Source organism: Parus major, chromosome 1 (genome assembly GCF_001522545.3).
Source record: "Parus major isolate Abel chromosome 1, Parus_major1.1, whole genome shotgun sequence".
NCBI lineage: Eukaryota > Metazoa > Chordata > Aves > Passeriformes > Paridae > Parus > Parus major.
Window position 1 is genome coordinate 75,179,164 of NC_031768.1, and position 19,292 is coordinate 75,198,455.

General features: G+C 39.3%; 1 protein-coding gene across 1 annotated transcript in view; it reads left to right on the forward strand.

Moving 5' to 3' along the window:
• The first annotated feature begins 1,329 nt into the window (after positions 1-1,329).
• The window catches only part of PGR (progesterone receptor), a 32,249-nt gene continuing 14,286 nt past the window's right edge, over positions 1,330-19,292 (forward strand). Inside the window, exons 1-3 of the mRNA XM_033515989.1 lie at positions 1,330-2,825; positions 4,041-4,192; positions 15,057-15,173. Of these exons, the coding sequence (XP_033371880.1) occupies positions 1,657-2,825; positions 4,041-4,192; positions 15,057-15,173 (1,438 nt within the window). The 5' untranslated portion in view covers positions 1,330-1,656. The remainder of the gene's footprint in view (positions 2,826-4,040; positions 4,193-15,056; positions 15,174-19,292) is intronic.

Genomic DNA, 19,292 nt, shown 5'->3' on the forward strand with positions numbered 1-19,292 from the left:
AACTTGCCTTATATGATTTCATAAAACTGAAATGATTTCCAGCAGTTATGTTTCTCTCCCTGAGAAGTTGTCCTTTTCAATCTGAAGATGTTTGGAAAGTAAACCAACAAAAGCAACTATTTTGTGGTGATCACAGTTTTTTTGGAAAGAAAGCTGTTTTCTTTCCGAAAAGCATGTTACACCTACAGGGCATAACCAAACATTTAACTAACACTTTATTTATCAAAAAATATTCTTTGTGAAGTCAGGAGGACTGCTCATACACCAATTTATGCTCTGTATCTTTCAACTCAAGTTTCTTTTCTGTGGTTTCTGTATAATGAAATGTATACTAAAGGTTGCATTGATTTTCTGGTTTTCTTTTTCTTTCCTCACGTTAATAGCTGCCTTGTTGAGCTGAATGGGTTATACCCCAAAGCCAGCATTTTACACAAAATGCCAGCAATTAGCTGGTGACAGTTTCTTGGTCAGAACTAACCTGGGCTGAATTGCAACCTGCTATATGCAGGCTGGCCAGCCAATCCTTTTTAAATGTCCTCGCATTTCCCTGATAAAGTCAGTGAAAAGTAATTAAAATTTAGAAGCAACGAATGCCCCACTTTCCAAATCTTTTGCAGAAAAGACGTTGTGCTTTACGTTGGTGTAAAGGATGCTTTGATTTCCTGGAATGTCAGGTAAAGAGCTTTACAACGCCTTAGTTGCCTTGCTACTGGAAAACGGATCTTGTATCAGGAGGGGTTTTGGAACAGAGTTTAATCACGAAATATTTAACATCTGAAGGAGACAGTAAAAAACAGACAAAAGGGAGCCGTCACTTCAAATAGGTAAAGCTTGGCTTTCCTTCTGCTCTCCAAAGCAGCGACCTAACCAGAGGCTTGTGCCCTCTGCTCAGTGAAGAGCTGCGCTTCTTGGGATGGTGAAGCAAGAGGACGGAGCACCGGCACAAGAGGTGGGGGAAAGGCAAGAGAAGACAGGGACACGATCAGGGGAAGTCAAAATGCGCTGACTTAAGGCACGGGGTACCAGATGCTATGGGAAAGGGATGCGGGCACGGCGAGCGATGGGAGCGGGACAGGCGGAGCGGAGGAGGAGCCGATGGAAGTGCCGCTGGAGGAGCAGCGGTTCCCAGAGGCAGCGCGGAGCGGTGGGACCGGGAGGCGCCAGCCCTCGCCCCGCAGCGCAGACCCTCGGTAAGAGACGGGGCTGGAGGCGAGGAGGGGCGGGGAGGGAGGGGGGCGGGAGAGGAGGGAAGGAGGGGGAAGGGAAGGGGGGGGGAGGGGCGGGGAGGGAGGGACGGGCGAGGGGGCGTGGAGCGGTGGGAAGCAGTCGGGGGACGAGCGGAGCACGGTGTCAGCCTGTCCGCCGCCGCCGGAGCCCGGCAGCACCCTGCTTTCCTGCACGCCTCCCACATACGCTCCCATCGTTTCCCCCCATCCAGGCTGCACCGCCCCCGGCTCCGAGTCTCCCCCGTTCCGGCGGCGGGGAGAGCTGTCCCCAGGAGAGCAGCACCATGTGAGCAGGACCCGGGCCATCGTCACAGCGGGCACGTCCAGGATGTGAAGAGCCGTCCGGCTGCTCGCACCCCGTCGCTGCCCGGCTGCCCGCACTCTGTGGCTGCCAGAGACTCGCCGGCGTCCATCGCTGCCCCGGACCAGCATGACCGAGGTGAAAGCCAAGGAGCCCAGAGCGCCTCCGCCTGCCACAGACGGGGCGGTCCTGCTGCAGGGTCAGCCCGGCAGAGATCCCTTCCGCGAGGAAGCGGCGTCCATCGACATCTCCCTAGACGGGCTGCTTTACCCCAAGAGCAGCGACGAGGAGGAGGACGAAGAGGAGGAGGAGGAGGAGGAAGGGGAGGAGGAGGAGGAGGAAGAGCCGCAGCAGCAGCAGCATCTGGAGCAGGAGGACGGCCGGGACTCCCTCTCTTACCAGCCAGGGAGCGGCTCCCTCTCGGCCAAGGACTCCCTGGACACCGTCCTGGACACCTTCCTGGCGCCCGCGGCTCATGCCAGCTCCACCGTGCCCGCGGCACCCTGGTCCTTCTTCGAGCCGGAGGCGGCGCCCGACGGCCCGATGAGCAGCGGCCCCTCGCAGAAGTTGGCCGAAACCGCCCCGGGCCCCTCGCAGCCCCCGCCGCGGCCCGCCGTGCTCTGGCCGCCCGGCGACGCCCTGGTCCCCGCCTCAAAGCCGCGGCCGGCGGGGCCGGGGGCCGGCGCGGAGGGTCCCGCCGCGGCGCCCAAGGGCGATGCCCCCGGTGTCGGGGCGCTGCCCGGCGGGTCCCGGGCGGGGGACCCGGGGCAGGAATACCTGCACGTACCGCTGCTGCCGCTCAACTCGGCCTTCCTGGCCTCGCGCACGCGGCAGCTGCTGGACGGGGCGGAGTACGAGGGCGGCGCGGGGCCGCGCTGCTCGCCCCCCGGCCCGTACCTGCCGGCCTACGGCTTCCCGCCGCCCGACGCCAAGGACGGGCCCTTCGCCTACGGCGACGTCCAGCCCGTAATGAAGATCAAGGAGGAGGGTCTCGGTCTCGCCTCCCGCTACCCGGGCGGCAGGGCCAGCCCCGCGGCAAGCTGCCACGACTACCCGCAGGCTCCGCGGGCCGGGCAGGAGCCCTCGCTGGAGTGCGTCCTCTACAAGGCGGAGCCCACCCTGCTGGCCAGCGCCTTCGGGCCGGCGGCACCGCCCGACAGCCTGCCTTCCACCTCGGCCGCGCCGCCGGGGCTCTACCCGGCCCTGGGGCTGAACGGGCACCAGCCGCTGGGCTTCCCGGCCGCCGTGCTCAAGGAGGGCCTGCCCCAGCTCTGCCCGCCCTACCTCGGCTACGCGCGGTAAGGCGGGGGCGGCGCGGCGCTCGCTGAGGGACGGGACCGGGGGTCGCGCTGCGGGAGAGCTCCGCTCCTCATCCTCATCCTCCTCGTCCTCCTTCTCTGGAGGGGCGGGCGAGCCGAGCGGTGCGCACCTCGCGGGGATATTAAGGGGATGCTGAGGAAAGGACGAGCGAAGTTTCTCTCGGCGAGGGCCTTTTTGGGCTTTTAGGTAGTGCCCGCAGCCCCGCTGGCATTCCCTGCGCTACCCGAGCACGCCGCGGTGTCCCGGCTCCGCAGCTGGCACCTCGCGGCTTGGGGCTCCAGGGATGCTGGTTTGTTACCGCTGCGGGACTTGAGGGCCGGCCGGTGTCCGAACCACTGCCCTGCCCCGGGCAGGCCGTGCAGGTTTTCTAGCTTGTCCTCTCTCTCAGCGATACCGTATTCATCAATACCTAAATGTTTTCCAAAAATTTGTTGAAAAAAAACCCAGACCAACAAACAGCCCCCCAAAAAACCCCACCCACAAAAAGCGGTTGATTTCACGCGAAAACGGAAACTGAAACACTTGGATATTGATTTGCTAGAATGAAGTGGAGTACTGTCATGCCCAGCTGTGCATTACATAGAAATAAACGCAACAACAGGTGCATGCAATGTTACAGTTTCAATGGAAATCCTTTATTTTAGTAAATGCAGTGGTTACCTAGATTAGTCTGCCTTTTCTTGCAGACAAATAGGAACTATCCTTGATATCCCCATCAGACTTAGTTACTGCTGAGAACCATGCAGCTGAATGGGGGGTGGAAAACTGATTGTTAAAGATTTTTCTAGTTGAAATGAAATTTCCTATTTCCCATATGAAAGAACCCTTTGAAATTCAATTGACATATATCTGATTCTGTCTCTGTACAGGGAAAAGAAAATCATCACTATGACTCCAGTCACAAGAGTTGTTCTGAGGAAGATGAACATTTTAAGGGATTGTCTAGATGGTACCCTTTTTGCTAAATGGTTTAAAATATAACATTATGCTTTTTTTTTGCAATGCTTTCCTGTATTACCATAGTAGAGACAAACCATTAAGCAGAAAGGTAATCATGCTTTAGGTTTTTTCCTTCTGTATCTTGATTACTAATTTTAAAATTAAGTTTTTAATATAAAGCTTATTAATACAGGTAAGTAGTTAACTGTGCAAAACCAGATCTTTCATTTATTTTAATTCTTTTTCTTCTCAAGGCCAGATACAGAAACCAGCCAAAGTTCTCAGTTCAGTTTCGAATCACTACCCCAGAAGATTTGTCTCATTTGTGGTGATGAGGCTTCAGGTTGCCACTATGGAGTACTTACCTGTGGAAGTTGTAAAGTCTTCTTTAAAAGGGCAATGGAAGGTACTATATGATGCCATTGTTCCTAATTACCTGAAATATGTCTTCTAGACACTAGGTTTATGGTTTATTTATTGCTCATTTCTATAAATGTTATCACTGTAGTGATTTTTTCTTTTTTATCAACTCTGTTTAAATATTACAGTGGATACTGACAAAGTTCTTGCTTAACTGATTTTTCTAGTATTATTTGTTTTACTTTACTTTTTTGCTATTTAATATTTTCTGTTCATCAGTTAATCTTTCCAGGTAGGCAGAGTTAAATAAAAATTTTGTGCATTACACAACTTGTTTTAAAAAAGTATAAATGGTGTTCAAAGGAAAATATTATGGGTATCAACTAAAGATAGGCAGATAAAAAATTGTTTTGGCTTTGTTCTCTTTTTGAAGTCATGACATTTTTCTTGCTTTCAAGTTGCAGAGTTTTTGCTTCCTGGGAGTTATGGAAGTATTTAAAATTTCACTAAACTATTTCAAGTCATAATAATAACAGTGTTTGACTTGTTCCAAATAGTTGTTAGATTGCAAAGTCAAGCTGCAAGTTTAATGAAGCAGTAGCAGTACGTATGTTTATTTTTTCATTTTGGATTATATTATATACCTTATCCACTGAGATTTTGATTACAAATAAAAGAGCAGACTGTTTTATGTGGTTCAACAGATCGAGGAGTAAAACAAATTCTTCTTCTTTTTAGGCTTTGTCTCTTGTTTTGATTTTTATCTGATGCTGCCAGAACTAGGATATTCAAATTTCTGTTCCATATATTTAACAAAACCATTGTTCAAATGGATAGGATTCCTTAAAATAAAAAAAACCCTTCATCTTGTATTTTCTTCTTTTACATTGTTTTTTTCTGCTTTATAGAGTTTATCTCTCTCCAAATGAAAAGGGGAATATTAGTAAAGTAAAAGCTTAGCATAATAATATAATTAGATTTTTTATTTCACTGTGCTGTTACTTTCTACTTTAAGTATATGCTCATGTTCTTCCTTTAACATGAAATATTGCACCAGTGGTCCTGGTGGTCTAAGTGAACTATTGAACTTTTAACAAAATTTGTGCCACATTTTCTCTAATGCTATCAGGGGGTTTCCATGAGAAAACTACTAGAGATGTTTGTGTTAGGCTGCAAAACTCTTAAGTAACTTGCAGGAAAATATTTAAATTTCACTGATTGTTAGCTGGTTTCTCAGTTTGGCTTTACATTTTTTTGCTATCTTTTGCTAAATCAGCCAAATATTTTTTTAAAAAGGTCAGTGGGCTGAAGTTTTAATACTAAGTGTAGTGTAATTTATGAGTACCATATTTTAAAATAAATTTTACTTTTTGATTTCATCTCTTTTTTAATTTAGTTCCCAGTTCTCTTTGCAGTAGATGAACTTGCTCAAAAACATATATTACAGTTCAGCAGAATGATTTAAATGAAAAATGTTAAGAGAGAATGTAACAATAAAAGGAATATCTTAAAGCTGTTTTCAGATTGTTCAAAGTCTATATTTGCAGAGTCTTACCAGAGAATAAGAATAAGAATACAGACTTATTTAGGGACAAATGAGAGGTCAATGCTGTTGCATAAACAAAAGTCTTAGGTATTCCATAGAAACTTCATAATTTTAGTTTTTAAATTAATCCACAGGCTGAGAGTCTGTTGAGGAAGTGTGTTTGGGTTTTCTAGTAAGGATTTTCGAAAATATTCAAGAATGTACATCAGAAACCTCACTGTACCCAGAAAAGATACAGGTTATTTGATGTGATGAGAAGCAATGTCAGGCAATGAGCAGTGTGGCCATTGGCAAAATGAACAAATACAGTTGTACCTGATTTTGTGTAGAGAGTGCAAGACTGCAGGGGGTTCCTTAGAGATGGACCGATGGACTTCTTATTTTCACTGCCGTGTACTATAAAATTATCAGCACTGAAATAATCCAATATATTGATAGATATTTGATTTTATATGGACTTTAATTTTTTTTTATATTTTTTATTTTTATATGGACTTTTAAAAAAAAAATCGTATCAGAAATAACGGTGGAAAATTGCTCCTCTGTAAGAAGAAACAGAGTATTTGTATTTTAAATGCAATAGAAAATAGTGTTTAAAATTCACTGTCAATCATATAAATTTGAGACATATTTCTTCCATGTAATGACCCCCCTGCCCATCATTTCTCTGAGTGTAAAGGAATTATTTACCTTTTAAAATTTTTAGTTCTACTACAGAGATAGGGTTTTTTTTAATAATAATTCATACAAATACAGTGTTAAATTCTGTGAGTAAAATTTCCTGGTCAAAACTCTGCTTTTCATACATAACTGATCTTTATGAGAAATTAAAACATGATTTGAAATAGTTGACTTTTGCTATTTCATGGATTTGCTCTATCTTGAGATTTTTTTTTGTATGTTATGAGTTTTTTTACATACATAAAAAAGTACTTAATATAGTAGCATTACATTTGTTGGAAAATGTCTATTTTCTGTTTTATTTTTTTCTGTAATCTGAGATGTAGTTGCTGTTTTAAATCAAACAGCTTATGTATTTTTTGTCATTTTTTTCACAGAAATTGTGAAATTTCACAGAAATTCATACACCATTTATTTTACTTTCCCAGGTGTGAGGAAAATACTTTATTGGTTAAACACTTCCATTTTAATAAAATGTTATCCAGAAATTTAATTTTTTTTCCATATCCAATATTTTTAAAACAAAAACAGAGATTATTTACAATACCCAGCCTGAACAATCATTTAAAACTGTATATACTAATTATGATTTAATCATACATTTGAATGTAAGTACTTCATACCCATACAATTTAACAAGGAGTCGGAGTTGTGGGAGGGTCACAAAGTTTACATAAGAATGTCTCTTGGCACTGAATTGTAAGATAGGTATGACTTTGTAGATACTTTCTGTCTTTTGGGTTCTTGGTTCCCTATATGTGGCTATATGTATATTTATGAAGAAAAGGTTGGTGTTAATATAATAAACATTTTTTTTCTCTTGGCACCATCTTGAAGCAGGTTAAACAAAAATGCAAGTCCTTTCTTTGGGAACCTGTAGTATAGCAGATATGTAAAAAAGTTAGTACTGCAAGTGAGGAGGAGAGAAGGGACAAAGATATTGGGTTGTTTTTTTCCTAGTCATCATTTATTTGCATTTAGAAGTTTTCTATTGCAGCCTTGCTAATAGCTAGTAGTCTGTAGATTCTCTTAATGTACAACAAAATGACAAGGGTTTTAAAAAATGCTTTAAAGATCACCTTTGAGCATTATGAAAACAATGAAAGTTACTGCTATTTATATTCAGTAAAGAAATTTGAAATGACAAAATTGGACTCACTGTCCTGATGGGGTAATGCTGTTCCTGTCAGTGAGATGAGAGTGATGAGCATTTTGGAGATAGAAATCAAAAAAATTCAGAAATAATATGCAAAATGCTTTCAAATATGTAGAATTACTATATCTGCAAAGTAAATTGCTGTTGATGATCAGGCACTATTTAAGTGCTACCAGTATATCTCTATCATAATACCAAAACATGGAGGAGAATATTTCTAACAGGGCATGAGAAGAATGAAGATCAAGAAATGAACTTTTACTTCTCTAGGACTAAATTGCCAAACAGTCATTAGTGATGTCTTATTAAGAGTCCTTCATGTAAAACCATGCCGTGTAGATATGATAAAAATGCTTGTGGAACACCATGGTAAAATGTCTGTCTCTGAACAGGAACCCAGTGTTCAGTTTTGGGTTACACAGTCTGGAGTTACACTATTGCTAACATAAAATTTCTTGGTAGCCTGCATTATATTGCTTTCTTGTTGAAAGTGTCTCTTTTACAGTGGTTTTACTAATGAAAATTTTAAATTACCTAAATCCTGCAAAAAAATTCAAGTGCTGTTTTTCCTATAATAAAGCCTCATTTCTTATTTTTGTTCTCTGTTTATATTTGCACTTTATTTATATTATTGATATCTAAGGAAAAGTAGTTGCCTAAACCCAGAGTCTGAGACCAACATGAATACATATTACAGCAGATCGGTCAGAAGCTGACTCTTGGTTTGTTTAAATACCTGGGAATATGTTACAAACTTGACCAAATGATTGTATAACTTTTGTCTAGTTTTAATATGTGCTTTAAGGTCAGGGTAGCAACTCTGTTGCATCAGTTGCATCAGGGAACAAGCTCAAACATATTTAGCACATAACTTTTAACTGACCAAAGCTCAACTTTTCTACTCTCTGAGGCCTGAATTTGGTAAACTGGCAGAAAGTAGGATTTCCATGAGGGTTTTCACTGTCTGTATTTAGAGAGGGTCCATGGAATAATTGATGATGATCTGCACCTACACAGTAAGAAGGTTGATCACAACTTTAACCAAACTTTTTGATAAAGTTTATCTGACCTTATCAGAGTTATAAGATGTGATTCAGTTATGATGGCAGTGTGATTCACTGTGTATGTAGTGCAATATGTGCATAAGGAAGACTGCTTGTCTAAACAGTTGTGCTTTTCCATAGCTAAAGAACCTAAAATAAAGCATGCCAAGTATTTAAAAAAATGCCAACCACTAGCAGAAAATCCTCTTTGAAAACAGGCAGCAATAATACTCTAGAGACCCTTTTTAGCTGTGGGCTTGATGAAGCAGGTGTTAAAAGTTCCTTTTTCTCCTAACTCTGAAGGATTTTCTAATTTTCAATACGACTTTCCAGTCTGGATCTTGAGATCAGAATTTGGTACACATGTACTGTAAACCTGATGGTAATGAAATGTTCATGAAGTAGAAAACATGCAAACATGGAAAACATACACATGGCAAATTGAGAGATTAAAAAGGCTTTTCACTCAATATAACAGATTTGATGTTATTGAAGCTCTTTTGTTTTGCACATGGCCAAAATGTGTTAAAGTACAGTAAGCTTATTTTCAAATTCAAATGTAAAAAACTGCTTTAGTGAGGAGGAGCCTAAAATACAGATAGAAAATGTCACTTTTGTGAGTTCAAAGAATTTACATCATGAAAATGAGAAGAAAATCTGCATTGATACATAATGTTGTATCTTCATTGTACTTGTGACTTTAAAAGGATTTGTTGTCCAGCAGTTTGACAAACAGCAATGTGATGAATTGGTTTATATGAGGCACAGCAAGTGAAGTGAGCTGAGGTGTCATTTATTCTGGTGCTTTGGCTTTTTTGGTATGCTGATGCTGGGCTTCCTACTGCTCTAACTGTGACTTTACCACTGTTTTCCTAATAGACATGCTTTAGTACATAATCAGCTGCAGGAATGTCAGTTACTAAAATTTTTAGTTTAACTTTTACTTGGTGTTTTAGAAACAGCATCGTATATTATCTTAAACATCTTTTCAGGTGGTTTAGAAGCTATTTCAGGTAGTGCAAAACTGCTTGTTTTAAAGAGCACCAGCAACTGACTGCTCAGGCTTGCAATACCCTGTTCTAACTTCCTGTGTGCACAATTTGAGAAACTTGACCTGCTTAAGTTCATTTTATGGTGAATAGAGAGAAACAAGAAACTTTAGGAAGAAATTCACTGACATTTCTAATATGTAGTTGTGATGAGAATAGCAGTGCTATTTACTAGTACTACTAACAGTAACTATTTCTCAGCACTGAGGATAGAGGAGTGTCAGTGACCATGTGCACTGTCTGCATTTGGTGGTATGAATCCTACCCACATCACCAAGGTAGCTAATATAGGTCTGTAATATATAAAAGAAATATGATGTGTATAAAATATTAATTTCATATTTAAGTTTATATATATTTAAAAGGTATTATAGATATCATTAAATTATTTCACATATAAAAATTGTACTTATTTTAAGTATTAGATTATTTGTATATTATATCACAAAAGTATGTAAAGTGTAAGTATTTATAGTAAAACTGTTTTCTGTTAAAAGTAGATTTGGGTTTGATGGTGTCCCTCATCTTAAATTGTGTGTTTGTTCCACAGTATTCATGATGGACACACCAATACATCACTAGTGTTTTGATAGATGTCTACACTTTAGAATCTAATTAATCAAATAGAATCAAATAAATCTAAGGTGTTTCAATTAAGAGGCAGTAATATCTGGGGTTTTGCACATTGCTTTTTTTCTCCTGCCAATATTTCTAGGTTTTTTCCACCTTTATTGCTCATGTAGTGAATGAACCCGTCCCACTGGTTCAGTTGCAGGACAAGTCAAGGAATATAAGGAAAATATACATGAAAAAACTTATTATGGCAATATGCTATGATAATTCCACTAGAACCAGAGTGATAGGATGACTGAAATGCAAATAGAAAGAGTCTTATCTTGATAGAAGAATATAACACTCAAGAATTAAAAGGAGAACAACTGATACTTTAGTGCTATGCACCTCTGAGATAGTTGGTGTGTTTTTAAAGTAGGTTTTGTGTTCAAATCCCATGTTTTGTATTTGTAAGAAACAGACCCCCTGTTGACAAATATGCTGGGATTTCCATTATTTTACATGTTTATATCCCTGATGTAGTTAATTACTTAAAAATTGTGACCAAATACCATAAAAAGAACTGGAAATAGTGACTTGTAGAAGCTACCATATCCTCCTGAAAGAGTATTAGCTATGGAAAGCTTTTACTATTGTCAGTTCCTGTATTTAGACTCGAAGACTTTATACATTTCAAGGTGTTGCAGTGGTAAACAGTCTAGGCAAACCAACTGAAAATCAATATGAAACAGTATTCCTAATTTTGCAGTACATTATAGTTGCCATGAATTATGAGTTAATCTTGTTTCATTTTGGTTTTCTGTGGTTTTCATTTTGTTTTCTGTCTTTTTCTTGTTAGAAATGGTGGAACAGACAGGAAAATGTAAAAAAAGATTAAAAAGCAGTATTGTAACTTTTGACGCTGTCTAGAAGTGAGTGAAAACAAGATAACTACATTTAATTGTTCTGTTTTGTAGATATAATTTAAAAATAATATTCTCTTTGGCGGTTGCTCTTTGGGGGAGTGATTTTGGAAGGCAAAAAGACAATAGGGTTGCAGGATTCACAGCCAAAGATGGGAAGATTTTGAGATCAGTATGCAAGAGGAGGAAAGAGTCAGTCAAGGATGTTATAAACAATCATTTTTATTGCTTTCACTATGAAATATATTATTATGAAGAAAGAAATTCTTCATTATTTCAGTTAGATTCCAGGATGGAACATATTCACAAGTTCCTCTGCTTTCCACTCTTTGTCCTCTTTGGTCCACTGAATCCTTAATTCTTTGCTGAGGAGCAGACTTGCATCAATAGCAGGTCTTTCTTTATACTGATATAGGCTACACAACACCTACTTAAGAACTGGAAGTGAGAATTTTACTTCAGTGGCCCAAGTGGGAAATGTACATCTTTATCAAAAGATAATGAATGGTAAAGTCTGTGATGGATGTGGGTTCTGGGTAAGTAGTTAGAGTCAGAAGTCTCACTTCAGGGACTTTTTCGATTTTTAGAGAAAACACACAGAAATAAAACCAGATTTAAATGAAAAAAACAACAAACAACCCCAACAACATTATCTGAATTGTGTGGAATCTTGGAGACTAATAGCATGGGATGGCATACAGGGGCATGGAGGCTGTAGTGTAGATTCCTAGTTCTTCAAGACTTAAAAAAAACACATAATGAGAGGTAAATTCAACCCACATTCGCTGTTTTACAGTTTGAAAGTGTAAATAGAGGAGTGTTACATTTAGATCTGGGCTAAATTTGATAGAATTTTACTTCCCATTTTACTGAGGATTAACGAGGCCAGACTGTTTGCCGAGCTGTGGAAAACCTGTATTGTCAGAGCATGTTCGGGGTAAGGTTTACCCTGTATTTACTCTAATAAGTCAGGTTTTCCACAAGTTTGGGTCTAGCCTAGTCTGTTCTCTTAGCTTCCAGAAGTCAGGTTTTTGTCATGATATTGTATGTGCTACTTCCAGCATTGTTTGGATTAAAAACTTCCCAGTATAGCAATAGTCATTACAAGACTTGAAATTGTGTTTGCTGCTTACATTAGAACTTGCAGCTTTGCTAACACTAATGGATTTTGATGGAAGTTTAAAAAATACTATCCTATAAGAATCTCAAACATTTAAGTGGCAGATAAAATCATCTCTGTGTTTTCTCCATCAAGCTGGTCATGAGCCAATAAATTGAGAGTGACCCTCAACGTGCACTTTCAAAAAACAGTGAAAAGTAAACATGCATAGGAGTGTTAACAGTGGGTGAAGTTTTCTGAATATGGGCCAATTGCCAGAAAGTTCCCAGGTTCATATTTTTGTAAGAAATGTTAATAGCAACCTTAATTTCAAACTCATATTCTACCAACTAAAATACTGCTATCCTGTTTTTTTTCCTGAGTATTTTGTTTGCTTGTTTGTTTCGTTTTTTGTTTTCCTGATTATAATGACAGTTGTCATAGGAAAGATGCTGAATATCAAGCTACAAATTGAATGGTGATTTTATCGTGATGGGGGGTTTGGGTATTTCATTAGTACATGCATTTGGTATAATTGCAATGCTCAAGTATTGAAGACAATTAGTTCAAATCTAGGCAATCCTGAAGACTGAACTGTAGCAAATACATTTTCAGATACATATTTTATCATTCCAGGAAAACCTTCCAAACATCTTCATCTAACTGAATATTGCCCTGTAATTTTGAAATTAGGCAAATATCTAGCATGTGTTCATTTTTTTACACAATTTTTCTTTCAGATGGCTGCTGTCCATAAAATATTAATGTCAAGCAAATAACAGTTCCTCAGGACCCAGCTTTGCACAATGTTAGAAGTGATTTCAAATGGCAATGTACACTCAGATTTACCTATTGAGATTAAATCCACACAGATCACTTCAATTAAAAAAAATCCTTTGCTGATGAAACTGGAAAATACCAAAAATATGTGAAACTTACTTGAAATTTAAAAATGTTTTCTAAGTTCCAGCTGAATCAAAATGAGTGGAATATACTTTGGGACAGAAGGTCTTAGGGAGAGGTGGGGTAGAGATGAGTGCAATGGAAAAACTCACATGAAGGTATAAGTCAAGTGCAAGATATGACTGTAGTTTCTTAAAAGTCTTTAAAATAACAAAGTTGCTAGCAGGAAGCATCAAGATGTGCCTGAGTTTTTGTCACCATAATCCCCTGAGAGAATTGGGTTGGCAGGGTTTTGGCTTTTAAGCAAATTTTATTGTGCCTAGATTCTAGTAATATTTCATTTCTGGCAGAGTCTGTTTAATCCTGTCCAACCTGAAGCTTCAGAACATGTGAACATGGAAGTGTAGTTTACATGACTGTGATTCAATTATGATTTGTTTTGTAAATGTCAAAAATGTTCAGTCTTAGATTTCTAATAAGCAGGACAAGGTTTATATGTATTCAGACCATCTTGTGTAGACTTAGCAGATTCCCTGGAAAAGAGGTCCAGAAGAAATCTCAGGGGACCAAAGAAAACCCCAAAACAAGACAAACACAGAGAAAACTTTAACTATACTTCAGCATTCCTTTATAAATTAGCTGTGTTTTAAAACATTAGAATGCCAAAGAGCTGAGATAATACTCATGGATTTTAATTAAACTAACAGAATTCTAAATTTGTTGTTGCTAATCAAAAGACTGAATGCTTTTTGTAGCTTATAAAGACAAAGAAAGACGAGTTAAAAATGCAAGTAATCCCAGGGAAGAATTGTTCAAAGTAAGTCTTTTGCTTACTGGTCTGCTGCCAATAGCAAGACAGATTTTTATTCATTCATCTACTTTTGGTAATGTTCCCTGTATGGAGGAGTCCAGGCTTAGAATTACTGGTACAAAGTAACTGAGAATTTCTTCTGATTAGAACATTGCTAAGGACTTTTTTGTTGCCAGGCAATGTGTGAGGAAACCATTTTTGTCTACCTGTAGTTTTCTAAAAAAAAAAAAGAAAAGAAAAAGAAATTGTTATGAAAATTATTTTCCAACAATTGTGTTTCTGTCAGTAAAACCAAACAGGTTCTTTTAAAGTTATGGTTAAGAAGTAAATTATTTATCTCTAAAAATATTAGCACAGAAACAAATGCATTGTTTCACATGGTTCAGCACTAATTCTTTTCTAGATGTAGAAATCAGTGAAAATTTAAATGGTTTGGTACTGAGTTCTGTTATGTTTGGAGGTCCATATTCACAATATTCCGTTTGATCTTTTGCTTTGCTGAAAGCTAATTTAATTGAAAGGACTCTATTTCAATACGCTAATGACAGGCTCTTTCTAACAGTATCATTCAGAGTTAAACAATGAATTGAGCTAACCTAAACCACAAAGTTACAATCTCCTTCTATTTTTCCATTTTGGCTGTGTTGGCTGCACCTGGTCAGCAAGTTTAGTACAGAACTGCTTCTCCATCAGAGGTCATTTACTTTGCTTAAAAGACTTTCTTTCTGCACTACCCAAACTTCTTCATTCTGTTTGTTGTCAGAAACTCCACATCAATCCAAGCAAAATTTACTTAAGTTCTTTGCAAACAGGATGAATAACTTCAAAGAAAAGTAAGTTTTAAAGAAACAATTGGTTTGTCCTCATGCTTGATTTACTTAGGAAATATTGTTAAATTATTAAGCAGTTCGTGCTGCCTGCTAATAATTTTGGAATTTCATAAATGAGGAGTTTCGCCCTTAAACAGACCAAATAAAACATTATATTCAAATAATAACATGTTTGGTCAAAGGTTAGCATAAAATGAACGAGTTCTTTAATGGTTCAAGATTTTTGAATCTTCAGTTATTTTGAAACATTTATACACAGAAATAATTTTGTCATGTTAGAAAGCATAGTATTAATCCTGTTTTTCTCCTGCCTGCAGGTCAGCACAACTATTTATGTGCTGGAAGAAATGACTGCATCGTCGATAAAATCCGTAGGAAGAACTGCCCAGCGTGTCGCTTGAGGAAATGCTGTCAAGCTGGTATGGTTCTGGGAGGTGAGTTGTTTTTCAAGTGGATTTATAAATATAGGCAGTCAAGTACACTACCTTCAGTCTGTCGGGGTTAAACAACATTATTTTGGTACTGTAAAAGAAAAACCTCATTCAAAAGTTATTTTTGGAAGAATTACCTAATGTTTTATAATTTCTTAGAATTTTTCTTTAATGAATTTGTAAACCCTGACAAATTACCTTTCTGTAGGAATTACTGTGTACCCTTACATTCATTTTCTTGGAGGGAAGGAGAGCGGAATTGTGTTTTTGGTGTGCATTTATTAATAATTTTGGATCAGGTAATTTGATTTAGGTAAAAAATAAGCAAATTGAAATTGACACTAGAATCAGGAATCATTGCTGTCCCCTTCTAATTTCTGTTATACCCTTCATCATTGCTTTGAGTACATGTCAACAAAATTGTATCCTTCTGTTCCACCAGAGAGGGGCAGGCAGTGTTTGCACCAATACGGCAGGCTTTGCATGCTAGGTGCTGGGAAATCACATCTTTGCATTAGTTCTTCCTGTAACAGATTCACGGTTTTTTACGTACCATTACGTTAAATTGAGCACTGTGCCTTTGGAAACAGGTACAGATTTCAAGGTATAAAATCAGGTAGTCACATGGCAAGTTTTACTGTGCTTACAGGCAGGAATGATTATTACAGCTTATTTTTGCTCTCTTTTTTTTTTTTTTTTTCATATTTTGGATCAGCACAAAGCTTGAAAATATGTGGCTAAGATTATAAGAAAATGGCCATATAAAAATGATAGAAAGAATATGTTCCTAAAGGTAGTTTAAAAAAAGAAGGGGAAGGAGAAGAACCTGCTTTATTTCCAGTCTAGTCAATTTTATCCTATCAAATCCCTCTGTCTTTCTCCTCTGCTCAACCTTACATTCTTTCCCCCACATTTCAGTATTGTTTTTTATCCCTGAAGGAAGAGCTGGCACTATATACTGTGCATAATTTCATTATCCTGCTGATCAGCATTCATTGATAATTTAAAACGTATATAGTTTTCAGGCTGACAGTTTGATTGCACAGCTCTGTGTTTCCAGCTCCTTTAAGCTGAATGTGAGCTCCATGGAGCTGGAGCATTCTGCACACACACACGGCCATTGTGTCATTCTTACGTGGTCAGTCAGTGCCACCTCTCAGATAAAAAAATAAATGCAGCTGACAAGCACGTTGGTGCCTCTGGGCTGAGAGGAGAGGGACAAAAGGAGAACATGTCCTTTGGATCCTTCTCTGATTGAAGTGGTGTTTTAAAACTGGAGTAGCAGTGCAATAGGGAAACAGTATTACTACAAAGGCAGAATCTTGTTTGCCAAGTTTTGGAAGAGGAGAAAGCCAAGGTGGCAGAGGTCCTGAGCAGGCTGTGGAAAATACAGAGTAAGAATGAAGATTCAGGAAGAGGAGTTGGCAGATGTAGTGCCTGGCATTTAAAATTTGGGAGAACATGCAAGGTTTGATCAATTTTGACCTCTAAAATATATACCTGCCTAAGGCATGTGACTTAGACTAGATGATCTTTAGATCCCTTCCAATCCAAACCGTTTTATGATTCTAATGGGTGTAAATTAATACAGATAAAAATTCATTCCTGCCTGTGAATTTTGAACAACTAAGAGTTTGATGACGGTCTAGCCTGAATTTTCATTTGTGATACCCTGGGTAACACCAATAACTAAAGTCTGTGTTTCAACATCACAGGCAGCAGTTTCAACAAGCAGAAGAATGTGAGATGACTCACTATCATTGTTTAGTCCTTTTGTTTCAGCATTGTTCTGCATAGTAACAAGCTTATTGTTTCATGAAGGCTGAAATAGAATGCTTAGTTCTGAAAGAAAAGACAGATGTAGGCCAAAAATGAAGAAGACTGGGGTGGGACTATTTGTAAATAAGGATTTAAAATACAAACTGCAAATGAAATCTCAAGATAGGCTGTTAACCATAATCCTCTTTTTATGGTTATTGTTACCCTTCTTCCTTTTGCTTGTCTGCTATTTCTAACTCCTTTGTTGTATCATGTGAGCAAGATTTCCTAATCGTGACTTGATGTGCTGATCAAAACAGTATGATTCATATATGGAGTTTTACAGGGCTTAGATAATATTCCCAAAGACATCAGTGATCAAAGGGCTGGGAAGCCTGCTGTGTGAGGAAAGGCTAAACATGATGCAGGGTGTGCCCAGGTGGCCAAGAAGGCCGATGGCATCCTGGCCTGGATCAGCAGTGGTGTGGCCAGCAGGAGCAGGGCAGTGACCGTCCCCCTGGACTCGGCACTGCTGAGGCCACACCTCAAATGCTGTGCTCAGTTCTGGGCCCCTCAGTGCAAGAAAGACATTGAGGGGCTGGAGCGTGTCCAGAGAAGGGCAGCGGAGCTGGGGAAGGCTCTGGGGCACAAGTGCTGTGAGGAGCAGCTGAGGGAGCTGGGGGTGTTTAGCCTGGAGATAAGGAGCCTCAGGAGCAACCTTCTTACCCTCTACAACTCCCTGAAAGGAAGGTGTACGAAGATGGGGGTTGGCATCTTTTCTAGGGGACGACAGCTCCCTAAGATGAGAGGATGATAGGACATAGTCTCAAACTGTGCCAAGGGAATTTCCTGTGCCAAGGAAGAAATTCTTCACAGACAGAATTGCTAAATTTTGGAATGGGCTGCCCAGAGAGGTGATGGAGTCACCACCCCTGAAGGTGTTTAAAGAAAGGCTGGATGTGTCACTCAGTGCTCTAGTTGCCAAAGTGGTGATGCACCAAAGTTTGGACTCGATGGTCTTGGAGGTCTTTTCCAACCTAAATGATTCTGTGATTCTCTTACTGTGAACTGAGTTTGTTCAGCCTTGAGAAAAATAGGCCTAGGGGACACCTTATCACGTGTTCCACTATTTAAAGGGTGACTGCAAAGATGGAAATACCCTCTTTGCAAGCAGTCACATGGAAAAGACAAGGAATAATTAGTACAAGTTACTCCTAGAGAGATTCTGATTAGACAAAAGAGTAAAATATTTCACAGTGAGGAAAATAAGCCATTGGCATTATCCCCGAAGAGAACTGATGGACTCCCCACTGTTGAACACTTTTAAGATTCATCTGGACAAGGTGCTGGGTCATCTTGTCTAGACTGTGCTTTTTCCAAGGAAGATTGGATAGTCCTTGAGATTCATCTCATCCTGGAATTCTTTGATTCTCTGATGAATGTCCATACACAAATTTCCAGTTTTTGGAACAAATTACATACTTAGAGAAATCCTTGAGTATTTTAAATGAATGAGAATCAGCAATTCTTAAAATCTCTTCTTGTGTTTACAGCCTGTATAAGTCAAGACTTTTTTTGTGCGGTTTCTGATTTCTGCTGTTTAGAATTTACAGAGAGATATTTTTGTTCTTTTACCCCTGACACCTAGTTTCTTGATGCTGGCCTCGATTTAAATGAAGACCTACTATTTTGCTTAATTAACATGAGAAGCACTAAGATTTTACAGGATATTAATGATAAGATTCCAAAAAATACTATATTATTAAGTTAAACTTACTTCTTAGAGAAGTACACCTATTCAACCATATAGATAAGAATGTAATATTATATTACATGGACAATCGTTCTAGTTTTCAACCCTAAATTCAAAGCAATTTCAAACCCCTGAATATTTATAAAAGAAATTGTATATCAGTTGTAAGTAAATTATAGAATAGTAACAAATAGCATCAGTAATTTATTTCCCTATGTGGACTTTTTTCTTTCTTAATGTATAGAAGGAAAATATCAATAAAAACATGCATTTCATTGTACCATAATTGTCATTCCCTGTGAAAGTGTTAATTATCTTTGAGTTTTATAACCTCATAACCTCAGACATTAATCTACCCCTTTTCTAATCTTAAACATAATAGGATAGCAGGTAGCTGGATCAGGTCCTGGAATAAACAAGTACTCAACTCTCTTGTTTATTATGAGTGAATCTGTAATTTTCCCAGGTTGATTATCACAGATTCCTTGTTCAGCTGTATTGCTAAGCTACTGTGCTCTTCATTATATCAGTCGGCTTTCAGTCCACAGTGCAGTGATTACATGCAGAAAAAGGTGATTTAATTTACCAGGTAATATTTTCTGAGGTAGGAT